General features: G+C 45.2%; 2 protein-coding genes across 2 annotated transcripts; one reads left to right on the top strand and one right to left on the bottom strand.

Moving 5' to 3' along the window:
* Positions 1-2526: 2526 nt before the first annotated feature.
* Positions 2527-3651, bottom strand: LOC140258365 (neuropeptide Y receptor type 6-like). Its single transcript, XM_072348571.1, has one exon. It carries the CDS (start codon positions 3649-3651, stop codon positions 2527-2529), a length of 1125 nt encoding a protein of 374 aa, XP_072204672.1.
* A 10894-nt stretch (positions 3652-14545) lies between these two features.
* HNRNPA0 (heterogeneous nuclear ribonucleoprotein A0) lies at positions 14546-16725 on the top strand. Its single transcript, XM_072348564.1, has one exon. The coding sequence runs from the start codon at positions 14827-14829 to the stop codon at positions 15745-15747; it is 921 nt and encodes a 306-aa protein (XP_072204665.1). The 5' UTR covers positions 14546-14826; the 3' UTR covers positions 15748-16725.
* The last annotated feature ends 7537 nt before the right edge of the window (positions 16726-24262 follow it).

The raw sequence follows: 24262 nt of genomic DNA, 5'->3' as shown, positions 1-24262 counted from the left end.
AGCTATAGCAATCTTTTTTTTTCTTCTTCTTTAACTGTGTTATGTCAGAAATATGAACTGCCTCAGCACTTATGGAGGGACGGTCAGCAGAGCATCCATCAGTCCCGGCCTTATCAGGGTCACAGGAGTTCCTGCTGGCCCTCTGAACATGTAGTTTATACTAGCATTGATTCCACAGCTGTGTTTAAGCCACTAAAAACACTTCTCCTGTGAAGCTAAGCACACTTGGGCATGGCTGTGAGATGGCAACACTGGTATGGGAGACACTTGGGTCAAAATCACAGCTGGGCCTCATTCAAACCGTAAGTACTGAGATGTGTGCTACAGTGAGAAGAGAGAGCGTTCTTAACTCTTGTGTTGAATACTAAAAAAGTGGAGCATATTGTAAATGTCACATGCTGGTGAATCACTTCAGTCAGCAGCCCTGGAGCTGTAAATGGTGTGCTCAGGTCTGAGAAAGACTGTGGTAGAGATGTGTTCCAACCTCAGAGACGACTGGCTGGTCACCCAACCTCTGTTATCTGTGCTGCTGTAACTTGTTAGAGTCCTTTGAACTGTGAATGACTTGAAATGAGATGGTGTTCTGCATGGCACTGGGACCTCCACAAGAAGTGGAATTCCTGAATCAGATTTGCTCTCAGTTAAGCAAGTGAAATGGAGCTAATTAATCATTTCATTGCCTTGGAGTCTCACCCAGCAAAGAACCAATTCTATATCCCCACTTTGACCAGCTGCAAATACACACCAGCCCCTCTATTTCTGCACGACGTGTCTCAGTGTTGCTGGCTGGGTTACTGCTTTCTGCTTGGTTCAATGCCTGTTGTGCTGGGCAAGCAGATGGTGTGTATCAGTAGTGAAAGGAGCCCAGTGATTGAGCTGACTGAAGGTTGGAATTAATGGGAACCATTAATAGTGAGATACTCTCAACAGCTGATTATTAAGCTCATTATTCTACTAAGCATTTAGCCCTCTCCCGATTTTCCTTCTGTAATGCAGAAAGCAGATGTGTTTGAACTGTAGTTGTTTATGTGCTCTACTTCATGTGCTCTGTATTTGATCTAATTAGAAGAGAAGTGCTGTGTTACGCCAAAACTAATTTCTACCTGTCACTCAAATGCTCCATGTCAATAGTTCTGCCTTTCTCACTACTGCAACTATCACTGCTCTTATAACTTCAATGGGATCAGGCCCTAATAGGCTCAGTGGGAATCAGGAAGCAGTCGTCAACCAGGCATTTCTTGAACAAGAGAAAGCAAGTTGATTTCTAGGACACTGGGTTGTTGGACTAAAGTGAATCATTTAAACAACTGAACTGTAGCTGATTTTTGTGTTGGCACTGTCGCATGGGTGAAGAATAGGTGTCATTAATTTTTATGACCACACTGGAAAATGATTTTTTATTATGTTTCAATCTGAGAGAAGCTGAGTTCAATACTGCATCTTTAGGCTTCTATGCATTGCAGAACAGAAGAAGCTTCCAACCCTTCCGACTCTAAGGATTCTATGATTCTATAAGCTCTTTTCAAACACAGCAAACAAAAACAACTGCAAATACCTCAGGTGTGACCTCTTGTTATTGCAGGGATATGGGAAAGGTATTTCAGAAATTAAACAGAAAACTATTTTTCTGTTAAAAGAGAAACCCATAATCTGGATTGGCAGCAGAAACAATTTACTCTGAATTCATAGCATGTCTGTTTCATAATGGAGATTCTAAAAGGTCAGTTTTAGAGGCCAGCAATGATGGTAACGGAGAAAGCAATGATCTGTACTGGTGGTTTTAAGGAGAACGCGATGCTTTTAGGAGAAACACTAAATCCATCTTTGCTCTCGATCAGCAGAGCTCTGATGCAGATTTGCAGTGCAGCAAATAGTGCTTGTTTTAGTGCTCATTTAAAATAAAGGGGGAAAAAAATGGAAATTCCAACTCTGACATTTTCTCATGTGAAGGTACAGTTTGTAGGATGAACCGGTGTGAATGCAAAGCAAACTCCATGCTGGGGCTGAAAGGAAGGTGCTAGCAAAGGCTGAGGGTAACTTGAGGGGCCTTCCTCACAGTACAAACTACTTATAAATTGTTGTGCAAAGTAACCGTGTAGTGGCGATGGGGATGATGCAGGGCTGGAAAATTAAAAGGACGGAAATCAGTTTGTAGGAAGACGATGAAGTTGAGGAGTGATGTTTCACGGTTTACTTGGGGGTAGCCAGGTGTGTAGGAAGGACAGCTGCATCAATGGAAATACTTCTACAGTGATGTGGGAGTTGAGGATTAAAAAATTAAGACATTAATACTGTCGGTATTCACTGTTATTGTTCGTTAAGACTCTTGGAAATGGTTTATTAGCATTAATACCATCATACAGTACTTGTTAGCAGTACGCCTTTGGAAACATGATTCTGTCTGTGCTGAATTAAATAGCAAAGACCACCTCTAACTTCAGTTGGATGAGGTACCAGGATGGAGAGCTACAGGAAAAGGTCATCTGCAGCAAGACACACAACTTGACAAGGTGCTGCTGGGTTACTTTAGGCATTCACAGGAGGGTGGTGATTTAATTTCAGAGATCCCTTAGATACATCAGTTTGCAGATTGGAAAGGGCAATGTTTTCGTACTCCTCTTGTGATGCTGAACATCTGCAGTGACGAACTAGCCCTGTCAAATCCTTCTGAAAATTCTTGTTGAGAAACCCATAAAAGATGGGGTTGATACATGTTGAGATCATGGCCACGAGGTGGCACAGCGTAAATGCTAGGTTATGATTACAGCTCATCAGTGCCTCGTGGTTCCAGTCAAAAACAACATTGAATATATTGAGAGGCAACCAGCAAGCTGCAAAGGTCACAACAATTGATATCAACATCAGGTTAATCCTTTTGATTTCACTCAACCTGCTCTCGTTCTCTCTCATCCTATCTATTTTGCTATGTCTCCGCCGGAGGCATACGAATATCTTGAGATAGCAGATAAGAATAAACCCCAGCGGGAAGCAGTACTGGAAGAGCAGCAGACTTGTGGTGAAAATCAGTCGTTCGGTAATGGAAGGCCAGGCCTCGATGCAGGCGACTTTGTTCTTATAGAAATCGCTGTGGAAGGACAGGTGCTTGAAGGGTTCGTCAGTTAATTGGTGAAATATTAAAAAAGGAATGGATATGGTGAGGGAAAAAACCCAAATGAAAACAATTCCCCAGTAAGCATGTGAGGTATTAGGCTTCCAGCCACGAGGATTTACAATTAACTGGTATCTCTCAATAGCAATCAGTACAAGAGAGAAAATGGAGACTGTGACAGATATACTTTGTATGAAAGAGCTTATTTTACACATAGCTTCCCCAAATATCCAGTAATCCATTAAAGTGTATGCAGCTGTGACAGGAATACACACAATACAGATCAACACATCCGATAAGGAGAGGTTGGCGATCAAAATGTTTGTAACATTTTGAGCTTCTTTCTGTCTCTTTATTATAACCATCAGGCAAAGGTTTCCAAAAAGCCCCACTGTTGTAACTACTATGTAGGCTGTAATAAGCAAGAATACTGCAGGGAAGGAGGGCTGACATGTATCAAAGTTCAGAAACTGAGAATAGCTGCTGTTTGGGACAGTTTGATTAGGTAAAGTCTCTGCAGGATGCTGAATGGCTTTATCCATCGTGAAGCATTTCCCAGACAATGGATAAAACCTGGCTAGGAAGGTTTTGCTGTGTGTGTGTCCATCCCCTTACTACTTAGAAGATGTTTTTCTTGGAGCTCGGCAAGGAGACAGTTACTGTGATTAAATCTTTGTATTTGGTGTCCTTGAAGTTTAAAGCAAGTCTGATGTAATTACTGCACTGATGAGTTCTGAAAAGTAAACGTCCTGGTATTAGTGGGTTTGTGCAGAAAGGTGGGTGGAGGCTGATCCTCCTTTTCTGAGGCTCTGTACTGACTGTTAGAGAGCTGTGACTGCGATGTTTGAGAAACAGCGTGACAGCTCTGTTTAACACTGCATGAGCGTTTTCATACAAATCCTCTTTTACTAACAGTAGATAAATGTTGCTTTTCAAAATTAAATATTTCAAGATCTATCCCAGCCAAAGATTTAGCAAGGTTTGAGGAATTCCAGCGAGAGCAGTCTGTTGTGTTTTTGTTATCAGAAGAATGAAGAACTGGATCCTGCCATCACGTTGCTAGTTCAGACGTCACACGTTTTCTCTGCAACTACAAAGCAATGTGAGTTAATTCACCAAATCCCTCTGGTTTAATCCAGAATGATGTGCCTTGAGATTGAGTGGTGTTCAACACCTCTATGTCTGACATCTTAAAGGGAGTACCTTGTTTTGCTTACCTATTAGAGGTAGTGTGGCCTTTTCCCTCAATCTAATTTGAGGAAAGTGGTAACTATGCAAAGATCACATCTTAGTTACACACCTGATTGTTTCCTGTCTGTAGTTGCCAGAGATTGCTTTTCATTTCCCTGCACTCTTCATTGTTGTCCAATGATACCCATTTTCTGTAGTAAAGATAACACGTACTCCAGAGATACAGAATGGACTCTTTTCTCAGTTTTAACTCTTTTCTCAGTTGTCAGGCAAAGAATGTGATACAGTACAATTCTGTTATGAAACTAATAGTAATGGGAAGAATTAGCTTCAGCAGAAAATCTTGATGGGTCTGAATTTATCACTGAAGTAAAAAGTTAATCTGAAATCAAAGGCTCACCAGCTTTCTAGCCAGAAAAGGACTTTGTTTCCAACCTGGAGAAGGGAAAAAAAGAGGATGTTGAGAGTTAGTTTTGAAATTTGAGGATGGGTTTATATGTGCTATGCATGCAGCTTTCAGAACTCAGCCATTGACTCACCTTAATTCTTTCTTGAAGAAGGAATTATTGGAAAACTTGCTGAAAGAAAGTCAGTCATTATCCCTGGTAGTAAATACCATAGCTTTGTGAGCCCTGAGGAGAGAATGGGATGGAGAAGCACTGGAATATTAGAGGATGCACAAAGAGAGCAAGGGATGGGTGGACGTCTTATTATTATAGAAACAATTTTTATATGTAGAAGTTTCATCAACCTTTTTACAGAAATGATTGCTGCTATTTAACCACCAGGGAATGAAAACTGTTCGGTGCCTTGTGCAACATTAAGCACAAGTCCAAGAGTAAGCTGGAAAATATGATTTTATAACTGTTTCGTTTCCTACAGCTACCCAGAGAACACTGCATGTAAAGTTATATCCAGAACTGCTTTGTTCTTGTTCTTCTACTTGACATTAGTTTGTGTTCTTCACATTAAGAATTTGAAATTATTTGTTTAAAAAACAAACAAATAAGCCTTTGTAGGATCTGTTATCATTGTCTTTCTGATTAAAATGTACCTTAATAGTATATTTTACTGTAGTCATGTGAGAATGAGAAGTGGCTCTAGATCTATGTGCTATGTATGTTGTTTGATGTTCCAAATATGCCTTAATTTATAGTAGGGGTCTAACATTAAATCCAGAGTCATCTTAAACAGGGGGCCAGTTGGCCCTGCTTCTGCTGTAGTAAGGGAATGGCATAAGAGCTCCATCAACAAAGCATTAAGAGCCATTGAAGTCCAGGGGCTCAGTTGGACTCTGTAGTCTCTGGTGTCTGGAGCCCAGTAGGTCAGGAAAAGAGCTACATACCCTAATAGGTGTGTACTGACTTGGAAAAACTCCTGTTACCGAGTTCAGGCAAAAGTGAAGGGATTCTGAAGCTAGCACAAACAGGTGATGTGCCTTGGTAACAGCAGCAACGTATTTCCTGGGATGCACTGCAAACTGCTTCTCCCTAGAATAGCACTAATTACCTGGCTGGATTTATCATAGAGATGAATGCATGTGCTGGAAGGACAAGTAGCCTGTTGCCCTGATGAGCTTTGCTGCCACTTTCAGATGTGTGAGGATCCAAAGCCTGGCTGCTTTGTCCCAGTGGTGATGTTCCTCTTTGCACTGCCTACCGTGTTCACCTGGCTAGCCTGAGTGCTGCTGTTTAAGGAAAGATGAGGTGTTAGCAGGGTCTCTGGCTTTGAAAGAAGATATCCTGAAAGACAAGGTCTGCTCTTTCTTGCTATTTATGTCAGCAGGAGAAGCTGCAGGGACTAGGAGGCCATAAGGCTGAGACTTGTAATATTGTATGTGCTATTTGCTCCTCTCACTTACCCACGACTACAAAAGATAGTTTGGCAGTGAGTGTTGTATGTTCTCTCCCAGTAATTCATTGTGGACGTGGGAGCCCCCTTGGCAATGCCTACCATTAAGGACAAATCCCCATGCTGGCCTTCTGGGCAGCTCACTCAGTAGTTAGCTTTAGGCACTCCCACCATCCACACTGTCATTCTTCCTCAGAAAAAAAAAAAAGATGAATTTCTTTTCACTGTTTGCTTCATATTGTGAGTTAAACAGTGCTCACTTCAGCGCATGTCATTCTGAAAGGCAATTTAAGCATTTCCGTGACAATGAAACAATTATACCTGTCTTGTTTAAACATTTGGAGTATTCATAGTGTTAGAAAACTGAGTTACACCTGAACTCACTGCAGCTTGTTGAACGGCACTGTAATACATACCGGTATTTTTTTAAACTGGTAAATATCAGTGGGAGAAGCATCCCTGAACTGCAGCTGGGGAATCTGTTCTGTCACCTGCTTCAATCCCTAATCCCTGCATTTCAGATAAGATTCCCTCGCACAGACAGTGAGTGCACTGTAAGAAATGATAATGCACTTAGCTTGATTCTTTCATTCCTCTAGATGCAGAAATATTGCTGAAACATGCATAAGGAAAAAGTTAAAGCATTGTCTAAACTAAGAGTTTGTAAAAGACTTTTGAAGTATTTTCTTACCTAAAATGCATAGTTCCATCCCCTCAAAGTGACCAGTTAATATCTTGGTTGCAAACAGCATCTGTCCATTAGATTCCATAGTATTGCAATCTGAATGGAACTTTCCATTCAGTTTTAAATATAGGATGCACAGAATACAATTATGCTTTAGGAGATTTATCTAAGGAGCTTTTCACTCAGGTTTATAGATTCTCTGACTTCTTACCTGATGAAAAATTCAAGTCATATCCACACTGTCGTTAACAAAATTTCTTTTCCCTCTTTGAGTTGATTACAAAGCCAGCAAACACATCTCCTTGGTGTATAAAAGATTCCAAAGCAGAGCCATCTGCTGCTAAAGCTGTACTTAAACTCTCCTTTCTTCTCCTTCTGAAACAAACCACAGTTCCACAATTTCCAACTGTGATCAAATCCGCCAGTCTGCAGAAAGGCTGCTGAGGAGAAAAGCAAGCTCTGGAATCCAAGGAGAGGCAAACAGCAGTGAGCAGGGAGGAGAAAGGACCAGTAGTCATGGGGATGGCTTTTCCTCACTGCGTTGCTTCCCTCCGCCCAAACACCTTATCTTGCAATTTCATTTTCAATCATCTTGTTTGTTCTGTACTGCAAATGTTTTCCCTATGCTGGATTTCATACATAAACATTCACAGATGGTTTCTTGCTTTTTTAACTGAGAGGAGATATCAGTGTCTATTAAGTGCATTATTTGCTCTGTTGCAATTAAATTCATCATATTTTCCACTATAAGGTGCTATTTTAATTTCTACACCTGAGTTGTAACAATCTTCATGAAAAGCAAAGCACAACACTTTATACCAGCATGTACTGAAAAGGGGATTTATTATTACTACACTTCTTATTACTACTACTATTTTCCCAATAGAAGTCCACGATCACTTTATTTTTTAATATATAAGCATTCAGCAGTTGCCTATTACATATTTAGAGTGGACATTTATGGATCAGGAAATGAGCTTATCCTTCTCAGTACGTGGCATTTGGTAAACTGCTTTTTGGACCTGTCAGTTCCTACCTGGCTCCCTCTGCCCCCCAGTCCTGGTCTCTCATACTGAACTATCCAGTGACTCTCCAGAATTGGGAACAGCAGAGGCAGTAGGAAGTGCTCAGCACTTAGCATGTATTTGTGTGGGGACAGATTCATGAAAACTAGTTGAGGAGTCCCTGTTAAATTAGAGAAGTAGAAACTTGCAGATAAAACATTTGAGGATGCTGGTGTCTGTCGCACTGCTGCTGCTTTTAGGAGAGAGTTCTGAAAGCAGCAGGATTTTGGGGTAGGATGGATGCTGTACTAAGAGTTCAGGTTAGAACTGAAAATATTGTCAGTGGTCATGCTGCTGTGATTGTAGAAAGGAGAGCTGGAGGGGGCCCTTGGATCAGCCAGCTGAATCTTGTGTTCCTATTATGATTGTTTCTATTCGTGATGTATTTGCCTAACCTGTCTCGTGATCATCTGTGGTGATCCTAGGTGATGCATTCCAGGGCCTCATTTACTGCTGGGAAGATTCACTTAAAACCTTGCCGTGAAATATCCTTCACTTCAGCCCGTTGCTTTTTATTCCAAGAGTGGTTTCTGAATTCTGAGATTGCAGCCAAACTGCTGTGACTGTGCAATGTGAGTATACTTTTCTAGGACATGTCTAGCACTTGCTGGTTTGGGTTATGTCAAAACCATTACAAAATACTGCTTCTCCAAAGTGCTTTACAACTCCTGCTTCTGGCTGTGGTATAAGCCAGGAAATGAACCAAGACCTAAAAGTGAATTGTGCTAGATGTGTACCAGAACAAGCCATAAAAATGCATTGTTTGTTTATAAGTGATATGAGCCAGTAAAATTAAAAGAGGTTCTGATTCTATTTATAAATTTTAATCAAAAGTCAGATTGCTTATCTACATAGGCATCTGTTTCTAATACTGTGTGCAGCCCTCCATCTGTGGAAGGGCTGGACTGTTAACATGTGAACCCAATTATTATACAGTCGTGTCTATCTGCTACCTTCTGTGGGCTTAATTTGTTGTAACCTGTTGTGAGTTAGGTATGATTCGACATCAGAGGCTCATGGGTGTAGCTGCTCTTGGTTGCTGATGCTTGATGTCAAAGGTCCATACACTGAGCGGAATCTACGGTTGGGTACGAGGGGCCCAAGGTACATTGTTTTCATCCAAGTGCTGTAGCGTCTATTTGCAAACAAGGTTAATGGATAGCAGAATTGTATTTACTTTCTATAAATGATCACGGTATTTCTAAATTGCTCAATAAAAATGACGTGAAAATAGTCATTATCGGTGGACATCGATAGCTAACTGGAAGGCAGGACTGCAGGTAGTGAGTGTAACTTGAGTGAGCTGTAACTTGATAACAAACTACTGCAAATGCGTTGTGCTTGAGACTGTGACTGGGTTGGTAAAGACACAGTCAGGTGTAATTTTGGTTTCTCTGCCTCCATGAATTTTCAGTGGTTCAAGAATCTGGTAGGATTTTCAGTTTGATTTTATGAGTTTTATTGAGGTTTTCAATAACAGTTTGCAAAACAAACAAATGAACAAAAAAAAACCTCTAAAATAATAGTGTACTGAGTCTCGTTATACTGAATGTGAGTCATTACACTGATAACCACCTATCAGAATTATTCCAATTACATGGTATTATTGGAGTAATAATGCCAATTAGAACATCTTTGCAAGCTGCTGGTTATACTGTAGCTCGAGGCATAATCTTGGGTAAATGTTCCTGTGGTAGTTTTAAACCAGGCAGCATTTAACCCTCACAGGCACAGAGCCCAGGGCACTGTCATCTGAACCTGTCAGCCCATAGCTCAGCAGGGGCTCGTGTGTGCAGTGTAGTCTCATCTCGGTTAGAGTGAAGGCATGCTATTGCTATGATGTACAGACCATGAGGAGAATGGAAGATTGGAATCCATAATAAGTAGTATTTCCACCTCTGAGCTTGTGATAATGTCCGCAGTGTTGGTAACAGCCTGTTGCTGAGGAGTTCTTCAGTACGAGTTTGGCTATGAACTGCTTCAGTGACCTGTAATAACTCTGTAATAACAATAAGGATGTTTCTTCCTAGTAAGCATTACTCTTTGTAGAGCTTCAAAGGGGCACAGAGAAATAAACATAATGGGAACTCCTCAGTTCACGTTGCAAAGAATAAGACAGTGTGCTATGATGGAGGAAAGATCCAGGCCTTTCATGGTTTCCTACTTCATGGAGAGACCAAACCCTGAATCGGATCACCTCAGCTGATAGGTTACAATTTGACCAAAAAAGCAACATCTGATAATCAACTAAAAGCGCGCTGTAAATTTTTCTCCAAAGCCCATGCAGATAAAGGAGCACTGATGTATATATATCAGTTGAAACACTGATCCTTTATACGAGTTGTTTTTCCTAATTGGAGAAAAATCGTCACAAGGATTCACTCTCACGTCTATATGGCATTTAGGTTTCACTCCCTTTTGTTGCATAGTTCTAAAGCATAGCTTAGCAGTATCCCCGATTGCTCGTTCTGGTCCTTACCTCTCATTTAGGTCATTCCTAGGAAGAAAAGTCAACCATTTTAAAATCTACTTGATATTTACATGAGTTACTTATCACAGCAGGTCCATTTTAAAACTTGTGTCATGTCATGAACTTTCATCCCATTTCTGGACCTTCTCAGTTGGCGTGCAGCTGAGGCGGAGGTTGGTGCACTCTGCAGCTGAAAGGCTGGCATCTTCATTGTGTGGGTCGGCCATCTTTTCGTACTGAAATAGAGATAGGACATATGAGTAATTGAAAGAGGAGTGTGTGATTGCATTAATTTATATTTTATAATAGCTTCCCCTTTCCAAACTGTTTCAGTCCTTTGTAGCTTTTCAGAACTCCTCCAGCTCATGTTTTCCAAGAGGGATCTCTGCCCAAGGCTGCACTATTGGAATAGCAAGCACATTTGCTCGTTCCCGTTCGACAATCTTTTTATAACAACACTGTGAGCACCAAATCCTGCTGTTCTCATGCCATGAGTGTTTTTACTGTCCTAATTATTAATTAAGAAATACTTTAGTAATCAAAGGGAACTTTTTTCATCTCAGCCCGTTCCTATTTTCCTCTATGTTTCAAGCTGTAAGAACAATGTAGATTTTCTGAATTAAAGAATTGCTATTTGGGGCCTACAAAGCCTTACTTTTTATACACCTCCTCATTTTAAAATTCCTTTAATAGCAGGGTTAGGTACCTTACAGCTGATCTCAGGCAGGTACATATTGAGCTTCATAGTCTAGCTGCCCCTGCTGCTTTCTAACAAAGCTGAACGTCAGTCATGCAATAGAAAGACAAGGAAAGTGCCTGGTAAGGGTTCAGTGGAGCAAGAAAGAGATGCGGCCTAGGAATAGCTCAGGGAAAAAAGAAATCTAGTAGATTTTAACTGAAACACGAAACACAAAACAGAAGGGTTGCAGGTTTAGAAGATCTGAACATGACCAAAATTGCTGTTGGCTCCAGGTTTGATCCTTACTTACACAAAACTTATGATGCTGGTCTATCTTAGTCCAAGACCTAGCGAAGGATCTACCCTTTCACATCAGTCTCAGCATTGCTAGAGACTCTTTGATCCTTGATGCATTTTTTCTGGCTTTTTTCTGTATCTCCCTGATGTACTTTCATCCCATCACTCCAAATTCTGACCAGCTCTTACATAAACTTTTAGGAAAGAGAAGAAAGGAAATCATCCATTCTGACAGAAGAGAGGAAAGATGAAAGGGGAGAAGAGGAGAGGGCAGTAGTTAAAGAAAAATGGTGATGTAAGTCCAAAAACGGGGATCCAAGTACCACAATCTGATGACTTTGCCCTTCACAAAGATGAGTTTCTTTCTTTCAGCACAGTTCCTTTACGAAGTGCTCAGGGAAGGTTCTGTTCAGGAAGATGAACTTTTGGCAGTACTTGCTGAATAAACGGTTCTTGTGGGTTATTCTGTAGTTACCTTTTAATCTTGTTTGGCATTAAGTAATTAAAGCAGGGGGGCAAAGCGTTTTATTCCTCATCTGAATTTGCATGGAGCAGAAACTTCCATCCTAGGGAGTGTCCTGTTCAAACCTTAGATAGGTAAAAGACCCTTTAGTTTCCTCTCAGTGCATTTTAATCAGTCTTTTTCCATGGAAACCCCATTGCGACCAGTGGTAATTCATGACAGCCTCAAAAGAAAGATCACAGTCTTAATGTTTCTGCAGATCAAGGTAGGAAGAGCAGAACGGGATGAAAGACAAATATTTTGTTAAAACAAAAACCTTCTCAAGGAAGGTTGTATCTCTTTTATGAATTTCTTCACACTTGTAGCTTAATCAAAGAGCCAGGATGGGGGAGTTTCTGTTGCTGTTGCATGTCTTATCTAAAATTGCTTCCTATGAGCTGCGAAGGGCGTGCCTGGAGTGCTGATTGAGTGGGAGAGAAGCCTCTAAAAGTCTTACAGTCTCTCTGGCTTGAGCAGTCTAAAAGCCCTTGCCTGAATGTGTGTAGATCTCCAGGTGATCTGGGCAATTACAGCTGAGTCCCCTTGATTCCAGACCATTTCTGCCTATGCACGTTTAGAAGAATTTAGAGTGAGGTTTGTGTACAGCCAGGATATATCAAAATGATGGTCATGTAGTCTTCAAAGAGCACAGTGTCAGTGCAGAACACACTGCACGGAGGAATCCTGTGGGATTCAAAGCGCGTTCTGTCTGCTGAAAGGTGAAACCAGACCTCTGCCTAGAGGACTGCATTGCAATCATAGAAACAGGTATAACAAAGTTCATAACATATCTCATGGATGCGCTTTATTTGTTTTTAATAAGGAATGAACAACACCTTTTGGTTAGGGAAGCCAACAGCACTTCTAAATATGATGTTAAAGGGATTGAAACAACTTAAAGGGTATGAGTTTTATTATTTAATGTCTTATGTTAAAGCGACATTATAACTTGAAAGGCTTAATTAATACTGTTGGACTTAATATTGTTCTATTGCCCATTAAGCTCTTATCCAAAACTTCAGTCTTAGGAATTCGGACCCATGAAACAGAATGGCAGAAATATATTTCGTTAGTGATATAAGATTCTCTAACGGTTCCTTTAGTGGTGTATTTTGTGTCAGCTCTTGCCGAGCTCATGCGGTAACGTGGGAAGCTCAGCGCCTGAAAGGTACTCGGCTCATTCCCGTTTGTGATCTCTTAACCAGCGATGCCCTCTTGTGGTTGTGTGCTTACTGCTGGGATAATGAATGCCCGAAAACAACGTGGTTTTCCTTTCTAATATCCTAATAACTAACATATCAGACTAAACAACTTAAAGGCACAGAGCTCATACGGACATGTGTAGCAAGCAGCCTGGTATGCTGATGGAGGAAAGCATGAGTGCTATGGGAGTTGGAGAGGGCAGGTGGTAGTAACCAAGGTGGCTCAGGAGAACTGGCAGGTATGAAGAGCTGTGTGATGTATGGGCACATGGATGTGCAGCCCTCTGAATGCAGAGACCAACCCTGAAAGGATTGGGGCAAATACATGGGCTGTGTGGAATCACATTCATGGTGGTGCTTTCACAGTGCTCAGGACAGCAGGACGAATGACGTTAGGTTTGTGTGTAGTATCAGAGGAGGCACTTCTACCTGCAAGGGATGGATCTGTTTGTGTTGGTTTTCCTCTTTTGTTTTCATGTCATCAATCGATCAGACAGAAGTGCAAAAGGAGAGGATCGTCTGCATTTCAAGGCTGTCAAACATGGGTATTTAATATTCCTGTGCTGAGAAATAACCTTCTTAACTGGCTGTGCTATTTGGTAGAGCTAATTGGGCCCTTTCACAGAGGACAACGCTCTAGAAAATGATCTTGGTCTGTGGAATTCTTGTTGTAGATGAGGACAGATAGAAAACAGGGATCGGAGTGTGTGTGATATGTGGGGTTTGTGTGCCGCCGAGCAGCTCCTAACGCCTTTCTGGAGCCAAGATGTAGGAGCGAGGAGGCACTGGTGGGTCTGGAAAGAGGGAATGAGGATGGAAACGAGAGGAGAAAGGAAGAAGCCGCTTTAGAGATGGGGTGGCCGGGAACGTGCTGGTGGGAGCAGACACAAACGAGGGGAGGCAGCCAGGGAGCGAGGCTGAGCCGGACGCCCAGAGCGCCGCGGTGCTGCCGGTTCTCCCCTCCGCGCCCGCCCGTCCTGCAGCCCCTCAGAGCGGGGGCGCCCGGCGCGTGCCCAGCAGCCTCCCAACGGTCACGGCGTTTCAAACGCTCCCGCGCGATCCGACCCCTCCGCCCGCTGCTCCCGCCCGAGGGGGGCGGGGCCGCCGGGGAGAAAGCGCGCGCCGGACGCGAGGAGCCCATTGGCTGCCGCCCGCGGGGTTGGCGCTGCGGCGCGGCGCGGTTCGGCCCCTCCTCCTCCCCTCTCTCTGCGCGCGAAGGGGGCGCTCGGCACGCGAGGCCGTCACCGGGCCGCTCCATTGGCCGTCGGCCGCGTCTGTCACCGCCGAGCTGCGGCCTCTTCGCCGCCGCGCGGCAGAGGCCTCTCCTTCCGATTGGTCACCGCGCCCGTCGATCGCGTCCGAGTCTCCGCCCCCACACATAAGTCGCGGGCGGTTCCGGCCGCGCGTTCCTATTGGCCGCGCGGGCGCGGGGGGCGTGCGCGGGGGGCGGGGCTCCCGGCGCCCCCTTTGTGTGGGCACCAGTAGCCGGCCGAGCTCCCGAGCAGCAGCCGCCGCCATTTTGTGCGTGTCCGTGTTTTCCCCCACCCCCGCTCCCCTCTCCGCGGCGGCCGGGACGCCCCGCGCCTTCTGCCGGGCAGGAGAGGCGAAGCCAAGGCCTCGGCCGGGGCCTCGGGAGCCGTCGGGGGAGCCGCGAAGCCGCGCGGCGAGAGAAGGGGGGAAAGAAGCGGCAAAACGGAAAAGGGGGGGAACGAGCCTTCGGCGCTGCCCCCCGACGGGAGGAGGAGTCTCGGCGCCAGGCCCAGGCGCGGCACCGGTATGGAGAACTCGCAGCTCTGCAAGCTGTTCATCGGCGGCCTCAACGTGCAGACCACGGAGGCCGGGCTGCGGGAGCACTTCGCGGCCTACGGCACGCTGACCGACTGCGTGGTGGTGCTCAACCCGCAGACCAAGCGCTCCCGCTGCTTCGGCTTCGTCACGTACTCGGCGGTGGAGGAGGCGGACGCCGCCATGGCCGCCTCTCCTCACGCCGTGGACGGGAACTCGGTGGAGCTGAAGCGCGCCGTGTCCCGGGAGGACTCGGCCAAACCGGGCGCCCACGCCAAGGTGAAGAAGCTCTTCGTGGGCGGCCTGAAAGGGGACGTGGGCGAAGGGGACCTGGTGCAGCACTTCAGCCAGTTCGGCCCGGTGGAGAAGGCCGAGATCATCGCCGACAAGCAGAGCGGCAAGAAGCGCGGCTTCGGTTTCGTCTACTTCCAGAACCACGACGCGGCCGACAAAGCGGCCGTGGTGAAGTTCCACCCGATCCAGGGCCACCGCGTGGAGGTGAAGAAGGCCGTGCCCAAGGAGGACATCCAGGCGGGCGGCGGCGGCTCCGCGCGGCCCTCGCGGGGCGGCCGGGGAGGAGGACGGGGTCGGGGCGGCGGCGGATCCGGTAACCGGGACCACAACGGGCTGTCCAAGGGCGGCGGCGGCTACAACAGCTACGGCGGCTACGGCGGAGGGGGCGGCGGCGGTTACGGCGGCTACGGCGGCGGCTCCTACGGCGGCGGAGGGGGAGGCGACTACGGCAACGGGTACGGCGGGTTCGGCACCTACAGCCAGCACCAGTCCGCCTACGGCCCCATGAAGAGCGGCGGAGGAGGGGGCGGAGGGGGCGGCAACTGGGGGGGCCGCAGTAACAGTGGACCGTACAGAGGAGGTTACGGCGGGGGAGGGTACGGGGGCGGCTCGTTCTGAGCCGGAGCGCCCGAACCCATTGGGGGCGGCGCGCGGAGCCCCTCCCTTTGGGCCGGGGCGGCTTCTCGACGGTTTCTCCCTCGCCCGCCGAAGGGCAGCTCCTTTTAAATGCCTCCCCGCTGCGGGAGCAGCTCCTAAATGCCCCCTGGGGGCCGCCTCTGCCGCCCGTGCCGCTTCTTTCTCTCTGAAGATGGCCCGGGCCCCACACACACACATACTTTGTGTTACAGTCATTGATGGACTCTATTTTTTTATTATTACTTGGACCTCGGTCGTTTTTATACTAGCAACGAAAAATGTCTTGTTTTAATTTGCTTTTCTGGGGGGTTACGGGGTGGGAAGCGTCTTGTCGATCTGGAGTAACAACCGGGGAGGGCTGTGGGGAATTCCTTTGTTGTAAGGACTCGATACCTCCTGGTTACTGCGTTTTTTTCTACAAAGCCTACTCGGATCCCATGACTGAAGTTAACGTTTCTGTAAAGGAGGAGAAAAAAAAAAACACAGCAAAAACAAACAAAAAAAAATGGTTTTTACGTTTTTTATTTTTTAAATAAATCATTGTGTTCATTGATCTTTACATGTCTAATTATTCTTTTTCCTAGGATCCATTCCGTACGGTTTTAAGGCTTTTCTGGGTTTTCAGTGTTGCTCCGCTTTTCAATCTCTGTGTACTTAAAGTCAAGATTTTGATGCCAGTTAAAGGTCCTGACTGACTTGTTTCTTGGTTTCCAACCACTGGGCAGAGAAATTGTTGAAGCATCAGCCCGTGGATGTGCTCTGTTTTTAGCTACTTGTTCTCACTTTGCAGTTTGTGTGCATCCACCACCTTGTACCGGGCGGTTTGACGTACTGACACGGTTGGTCGGGGTTATTTTTTTTTCCTATAGGACTTTTCACATCAACGTCTGTACTGTGTTGCCAAGAAATAGTTTGTGTTACGCATGTGCTTCATTCATATAAAATGTTCCGAATTTCCGACTGCTTAGTTTCAAGTCCTCTTATTGGTTTGTCTCTGTACGGTTCCTTCCAGGAAAGGGTGGGCATTTATCCCTTAATTAAATGCACGCTGTTCTCATAGTTAACGGACTTCTCACTGAACTATTGTCCTACATGAAAGTTCCCCGAGATCTCTGGCAGCTCCACCTACTGGGGGATGGCAGCACGAGGAACGCTTTGCTAACCTTTGTACCAGACCTGAATCGATGCCGTTAGATGGTGTTGAGCGAAATGAAACCTGCATGTGAATAAAGATGGGCTCTGTGAGTATTGACGGGGGGGGGAAAAAAAACAAAGAAACAAAAAGGTTGCAATACTTGGCCTCAGCACATTTCTTTCCTTCATCATTGCAATTGCCCGTAGTATTTCAAAGAGTGATAATCTGGGCAAAGTGCTATGAAAAATGAGCCAGCTAAGTGTACCGGTGACTTAGGTGCCAGTTGTAAAGCAAAATTATTTGTGTAGTCTGCTTGATTAACAAATGTATATTTGTAGCCCTTTCACGCAATAGAATTAAAGTTTGTTGTTTATTAAAAAAAAAAAAAGCATAATGTTTTAGGGGAAAACCGCCTTCCTGCATAGAAATATAGAATAGCAACGTTTATGGGTTTATGGATATCAAATAAAGAATTGAATTCCTTATATGCTTGAGTGAGAGTATGTATGATATGGGACGTGGATTTATAAGTACAAAGTGATTCTGACTTGAGGTTTCTGAGCACTTAGTCTTTAATGCTGATGCTGTGCGGGTCTGTGTCTTACAGGCTGATCTTGATTAGCTCCAGGTGTGTGAGCCAGGTGTGTCATTCCTTGTGCCGCTGGGCTGGAAGGTTGTGCGTGAGAATTCAAGGTACTGTCAGTCTTGAACGTCAGCCTAACCTGACTCTGACTTTAGTTGCAGCATCTTTTGCATTGCTATAAGAAGCAATGCTGTCAGCTAAGCTCATTACCTGCTTAAGCATAAGCGAATAGGGCAACTTTCTGGTGTAGCTGGGATTTATGTGAAGAGCAGCGTTTCCTCTTGATTGAGGCACTTGTGGTTCTTCAGCAGTGCAACTGTTTCTCCTTGGCTTAGGTTCCAAGTAATTTGCTATTTGCTTTTATGTTGTGGGGTTTTCTTTAATGGTGGAAGTTCGTTAGGCTCAGTATTGCTGTTGAAAGTGTGCGACGCTTGAGAGAAGTGTTTGTGAAAGGCTGCAGCTGGTGAAGTGCCGGCTCAGCAGGACAGCTTCAGGTGCTTGGTGCTATTGCAGTTCTCTGTGCAGTCTACAGCCATGTTGGACTGTCATCCTTGAGCCCCCCTGGGAGCACAGCTTTCCTTTCAGCTTCCAAACTGAAGTGCCGTGTTCTGTGTCTTCTGTGAGTCTGGGTGCGTGAGCTGGGCTCTGAGCATGGACTGCCTTATTAACCTGATTTGGGGACCGCCTGCTTTTGAAAGAAGCATTGAATGCACTTCTGTGATGTGGTTTGTCATGTGGTTGGAGGGGTGGAGGTTTGCTCATCGGGCATAGCTTTGCGGTATTTTTCATGTTACGTGTCATAAAAGAACCTGTTGATAGTAGGAAATACATATATTTCAAGTGACAGCTTTGACAAGCAGTGTCCTGACTTAGAGGATTGTGCTGAAGCATGCCCTTTGGTTTTCGGTGTGTAATGCTGCTCTTGGAGGATTGATGTCATAGCATAAAAAGCAGATCCCAGAAGTGGTACCTGTGCTTGGGAGCGTGCAACCCAGTGCGTATCTCCAAGGGCTGTCAGCTGTGTTAGCTGCCATAGGCAGCGCATAGAATGTTGTGTGGTGAGCGAGATGAGGAGCTGGGCCTTGCTGTGCTCTGAGCTCAGCTCAAGGCAGTGAGAACTTCATTGTGAGCAGTGCTGGAACGTTGCAGAGGCTCATGTGAGCAATGGCTTAATAAGGAGCAGTAGTACTGGGGCGTGCCATGGAATGTTAATAGATGGACAGATCTGTGTTGGATAGCATTAAAGAAACGATGACTTAAAAGGGAATATATGGAAAAAGATTTTGAGTACTTTCCCTAGTAAATGTTGGTAAATCTTTGTTATGTATTTAATATTTAGTAGTTACCTGACCTCTAGATGGGCTCCTCTGCACAGAGGTGCATCAAAAACTAAGACAGAATGAAGGTATGTAGCTGGCATGCAAGAAAGCTTTGGACTGCTAAGTCACTCTGGGGTGCTTTTAGGGAAGAAGAAATGGAGTTACCTTCGTTTGCTGTTCCTTAATTAGTTCAGGAGTGCAGGTGTCTGAAATGAACTTGGTCGGTGAACTACAAGGCCACAGAGCGCTGCTGGTTCTGCCTGTGACCAACAGCACGAGAGCAGCATTTCCTGTTGAAGCTGAATGAAGTGTGGTAGTTTGAAGAAAACTTGGATGTTCTTTTTAAAGCCTGGATGAGCAACAAGGAATTCTCCCACACACAGCTGTGCAGGGGCTGCAGTACCGCACTGTGGCTGTGCTGCGATGTGTGCAGCTTTCAGTGCCTGCACAGATCAGTAGCGGTACACCTCTCTGTTCTGTTTGCTGATGGGAAGGTAGCTTAGAATTGAAGCAACAGCTGAGACCGCTTTGATGTGCATGGAACTTCATAGGTCACCAACTGTGCTACGGCTGTGATTGCTGGAAAGAACTCTGCCCTGCCCTTTGGGTTTAGAATGCTTCAGTGGACACTGCGTGCTCTCCAGAGCTGAAGCTTTCAGGTCTGTGTGGTGTCCTTAAGTAGCTGTAGGCATCGGGCTCCCAGCTGTGGGTACTGGGCTGTTTGGGACAAGGACGAGTGCTTAGGAGGTGCAACTGAACTGTATTGGATGCTTTGTGCACCTTGGAATGAATGGAGTTGGAAATACTGACAGTGGTTAAAAATGTGCTTTAAAGTTCTTAAATGCCTTATGGTGTGTTGTTTTTTTCTCCTCACAAAGTTGAATCCCTTCTGTAAAATGAACTTCACTGTCATTTAACATTAAAAGAGCACGGGTCTGCTATCCTGCCTTGCCAGCTGATACTCTTGTTGCAATATAATGCCATTCCTATTGGTGCTGCACAGGGTCTGAGCGGTGTCTGCATCTCCTTAGGATGACTTTTCTGCTTGTTATTATATTTCATTACACTAATCAAACAGTTGCACCTCTGTTTCTGCTTCACAACTCAAGAGCATCAGCAGGAGCTTTGACTCAGCCTGAGCCAGCACTGCTTGCTGCTCTTGATGGGCTTTTTTAGGTATCCTGAAGTATTCCTACTTGTATTATTTCTGGTACACGTGTGCATACAGACATGTACAGAACCTCTACTGCTCACCTTTAATGGGTATTTATTTCCAGTGCAGTGTGAGTGCTACTGCTGGCTGCTGTAAGGTTATGTCTTGCAGCAAAACGAATAAGCTTTTGGCTGTGTATTTTTGCTGAGGTGTTTTCTGACTTGCTCACATACGCGCTCTTAAAAGGAGCCGGCAGCATCGGGTGCTTCCCTCCTTGATGTTCCCTTGACAAATCCTCGTCTTCTCTGCTCCCAGAGCTCTTTCATTTCTGCTGTATGCAAAGGGGAGGAGATATGTACTCATGTTTGAACTGAGACCTCCGTATGGCTCTAGGAGTGCTTTAATCACACCTCTATTCCCCTTAGAAACATCTCACCCATCTCATGGGGTGGTGCGGTGGGAATGCTGTAACAAAGCAATAGTTTGATATAAGAGATGTTCTTCAGGTTCTTTTATTTCCCTAAGATCTTCTTTCTGCTGCATAGACTGAGCCCAGTTCAAAGGCTTAAACACTTCAGGTACATGGTAGAGAAGGGGGAAAAAAAAGAAGGAAAGAAATCAAGGTCTCTGTTCAGTCTTTGCCTGAACTAAGCTAAATGACACAACAGCGTTCTCCCGAGCGTTCCCCAGCACAGCTGATCTTAGCAACCAAGAGAGAAGTTGTGCTGAAAGCCTGTTCGGTGCTGTTGGCCATTGCTATTATAGAGCACATCGAACCTCCAACACTGGCTAGTCTCAGATTATAGCTCTGCAACCAACCAAAGCTCCTTAACTTTGGAAACGAGATGCCGAGCCGTGTCAGGTTAATAGTGCCATCTGTCTGCAGCATCTGGGTATTAACCCTCTTAGCCTGAAACGCAGTTTCATTCCCGAGTGCTTTCACAAATGGAAAACACGCTTCTGGTAAGAAAAGCTCTTCTTTAAAATCCAAACTGTGGTGTGTTCACCATAGATAACTTTGATACATGCTGCATTAATTAAACAGCTTTGGATATCTCATGTGCAATGCAGCAAGGAATCAACACCAGTTTAGAAAGCTAGCTGCACATGCAGCAAGGTGCAAGTTTGCTTACAACCATCAGTGTATCGCTGATGAACACTGCAGGAAAAACTTCCTAGCAGCAGAATAAGCTGATGCACCTGAACACATTTCTATACTTAAGTCTCCCTCCCCCAGCCATGCACCCCGATGAACAGATGATGACAAGGGAGGATGCTGTGCTTAGCTAGCTGCTGAATGAAGGCACTGCACTCTCAGCTGTGTTTGGAAATAGTTTACTCCTGTTTCATCTTCCAGGTCCCCCCTCCTTAAAGAAGCTGCTCCTTGGCTGGGTTGCAGACACCCTGTGTGCTCATCTAATATCCTTTCCAGGTTTTAGCAGCCCTTTAAGCTTACTGGGCTGTTTTGCTGTGTGATTTCATTTGGACTTGTTGAATTCTGTCCACTGTTGCTGGAATAACAATGTTCGTTTGACCTAGGAGCTCTCCTTTGAGTCCTGATGGCAAGTTCAGGGCTTCTCACCTGCAGGGTGGTTGTGGTTACAGTTGCTAATGCCTCTGGCATGGGATATTTTGTTAAGTGCATCCTACCAGGAAAAGTAATGCTAAATTTTCAGTGTTAGAATATTTTCATGGGTATGTATCCTCTTGAAAAAGAGAGCTCCCCATGAGCACAAGGGAGGGCTCAATTCTTCATAGCGAGTGAGCTGCAGCACATCACTGTGCATCTTTCCTTCTAGGCTCACTCATCTCTTATTTTCTTGAATTTAATTATATATATATATATTTTTTTTTTTTTTAATTTTTTTTTTTTTTTTTTCTGTGACTTTTGGGAGTTGTTATTGGGAAGTTTTTCTTCCACTTGCCCAGCACCAGCTGGGATCTGGGCTTCTGCTCTGAGGGATCACATTGGTTTTCAAACCTCTCTTGGCATGAATCAGCACCACGTGTGTTTTGGAAGTGTTGGGTTGGGTTTGTGTGCAGCTGATGGCAACGGGTGCTCTTGTTTACTGTGCACTCAGGAGCTAACAGAGAGCTGGGAACCATTATCTCTGGAAGGAAAGTTAAGAAGGAAGAGTTGGCCTAGAGCAGCTCTAGCACTAAAACATGTGCCAAAAAGTGGCAAGGAGCCGGTGCTCTGTACTATGTTCTCTAAGTGTGTGCTTTTCCTTCCCTGCAGGGTCCACGTCTTGGAGAGAGGATGAGAAGATGGAACCCTGAAAAGCACACCACGAATGTTCAGTAAGCGAACAGAAATCCCAGCAGGATCCCAGCTCCCATCTGGATATGATACAGAGACTGAGCAGAAAGAAAGGAAACATCTCAAGCAGGAGAACTAAGGACAATCTGTTATGTGCCAGGAAGCCACACTGCAGGAGACTGCTTTTTCAGTTCAGGTAAACCAGTGTGCCTGTGGGAAGCAATCTTGCCAGTTTTTTCACCTGTGGTATCTCTGTAGTTCACTCATTCTTACTAACACTGCAGTTTACTGTGTTTGAATACAGGTGTAATAGGCTGCATTTCTTGGCTTTGCAAAGAACAAAAAAGGAGATTTTTGAGCAAAATTCAAGAAGAGGGTGAGTTAATGGGTGTATAAGGAGTGATAAGGAACAGACCTTGATTAGCACAGGGAGCTCCTGAATTAGCATGGGCTCGTTTGTGCCAATCTCTGTGTTACAGTATACAAATATTAATTGAGCTATGTAGCACGTAGTTTCCTCTTATTATTGAAGGTAGTCATGAAGGAAGAAAGGGATATATTAAAAAGAACCACATTAAAACAATCTGTTTGCTTGGACCATAGCTTTAATTTTTGCTCAGGTTCACACGACCGCCCTGTAGTGAAAACAGGACGCTTCAGTTGGAATAGAAATGGGAGGCAAAACCAGTTAAGTGGAAGGACCTGGCAGTATTTTGGCCACCTGAATTCAGGCCTTTACCTTTGTTTGAGTGTCTACAACAGTTGTTTGTACAGCTTTCTTCCTGAATGTTATGTTTTCCCTTTTGTGCGCTCTATTCTAAACCACAGAATCTGTCTGCAAATCTTACAGCCAGTCTCTGACACAGACGTGAGGTGGTACGAGGCAGGAAGCTGGTGCTGCTGCTGACATCAGTGTTTTGTGCTACAGGAAAGAACAAGGAGGTTGTTTTTGCTAATGGTTACTGCTGGGCAGGCTGAGCAATCCAACAACTCCTGCTCCAGAAACGACAGCCTGGGGTGAAGGTGGCCAGTTGTTAACTGTTCTGAAGTTGGCAGCGTTATAATGAAGCTCTTGGAGTAAGAACTCTGTTCTTATAGGAATGGTGATTGAAGGAAAACCTGTTTCGTAAACTCGTATTTTGCTGGCACGTGGCAGACGGGAGCGGGGAAACGGCTCAGCTGCCAGTAGAGGGCTGCAGCGGGAGGAGGCAGCAGGCACAGCACCTGTGCTGGGAGCAGGACGCGGGGCTGGTGTGCGTGCTCTGCTTCTTGCTCACAGCATCCTTCAGGGAACGCTGCTCCGCGGTGACTCTTAAGCTTTCAGAACGCTGGTGATCGCAGCTCGGGGCAGGTCCGTGCCTAGGAGGTCTCCCAGAGCTGCTTCTTGAGCCCTGGGTCCTTCATCCAATTCTATGATCTATTTATTTATCCATCCTTTATAAAGTGAATAAATGACGTAGGCTGAGAAAACCCAACCCTGAAAAACTTACATGACTGCAGTGCTTTACTGCGCCCCTCACAGCTCTTCAGTGCAGAAGCCGTAGTGTTGTAAGGAAGCTGAATAATAACGTGATGGAGTGGATTACACAACTCAAAAGAAGAGCCGTAGTGTTGTAAGGAAGCTGAATAATAACGTGATGGAGTGGATTACACAACTCAAAAGAAGAGCTGCTGAATATAGGATTGGATATAGGGTATATCAGTTTTGGTATGGAACTTTGGAACCTGTGCACTGGTATATACATGGAAATGGGTGCATGGGGGGGGGGGGGGGGGGGGAAGGGCTACTGAATCACTCAGTGTTTGTGCAGTACTGGAACTGTTTGCACCTGTGGTTCATGGCTCCCGTCCTTTGCCTTGCAGAGCCAGAAGGGCTGTAATTTGTTTTACAGCCTTGTTGCAGGGAGAAGCGGAATGCCTTCTGCTGGGTTCTGGGCTGCACAGACCTTCCTGGCTTCTGCTGAAGCTCTGGAGTTTGGGCACTATTTGTGTGTGTGTGCTGGTGCCAGGCACAGAATCACGTTCCCAGAAACACCAGGTGCTTTCC

The sequence above is a fragment of the Excalfactoria chinensis genome, chromosome 13 (assembly GCF_039878825.1).
Source record: "Excalfactoria chinensis isolate bCotChi1 chromosome 13, bCotChi1.hap2, whole genome shotgun sequence".
NCBI lineage: Eukaryota > Metazoa > Chordata > Aves > Galliformes > Phasianidae > Excalfactoria > Excalfactoria chinensis.
This window is presented reverse-complemented; position numbering and strand designations above follow the sequence as displayed.

What these genes read in the sequence shown, in the direction of transcription:
- HNRNPA0 (XM_072348564.1), top strand. Translation starts at nt 14,827, where the DNA reads ATGGAGAACTCGCAGCTCTGCAAGCTGTTCATCGGCGGCCTCAACGTG.
- LOC140258365 (XM_072348571.1), bottom strand. Translation starts at nt 3,651, where the DNA reads ATGGATAAAGCCATTCAGCATCCTGCAGAGACTTTACCTAATCAAACT.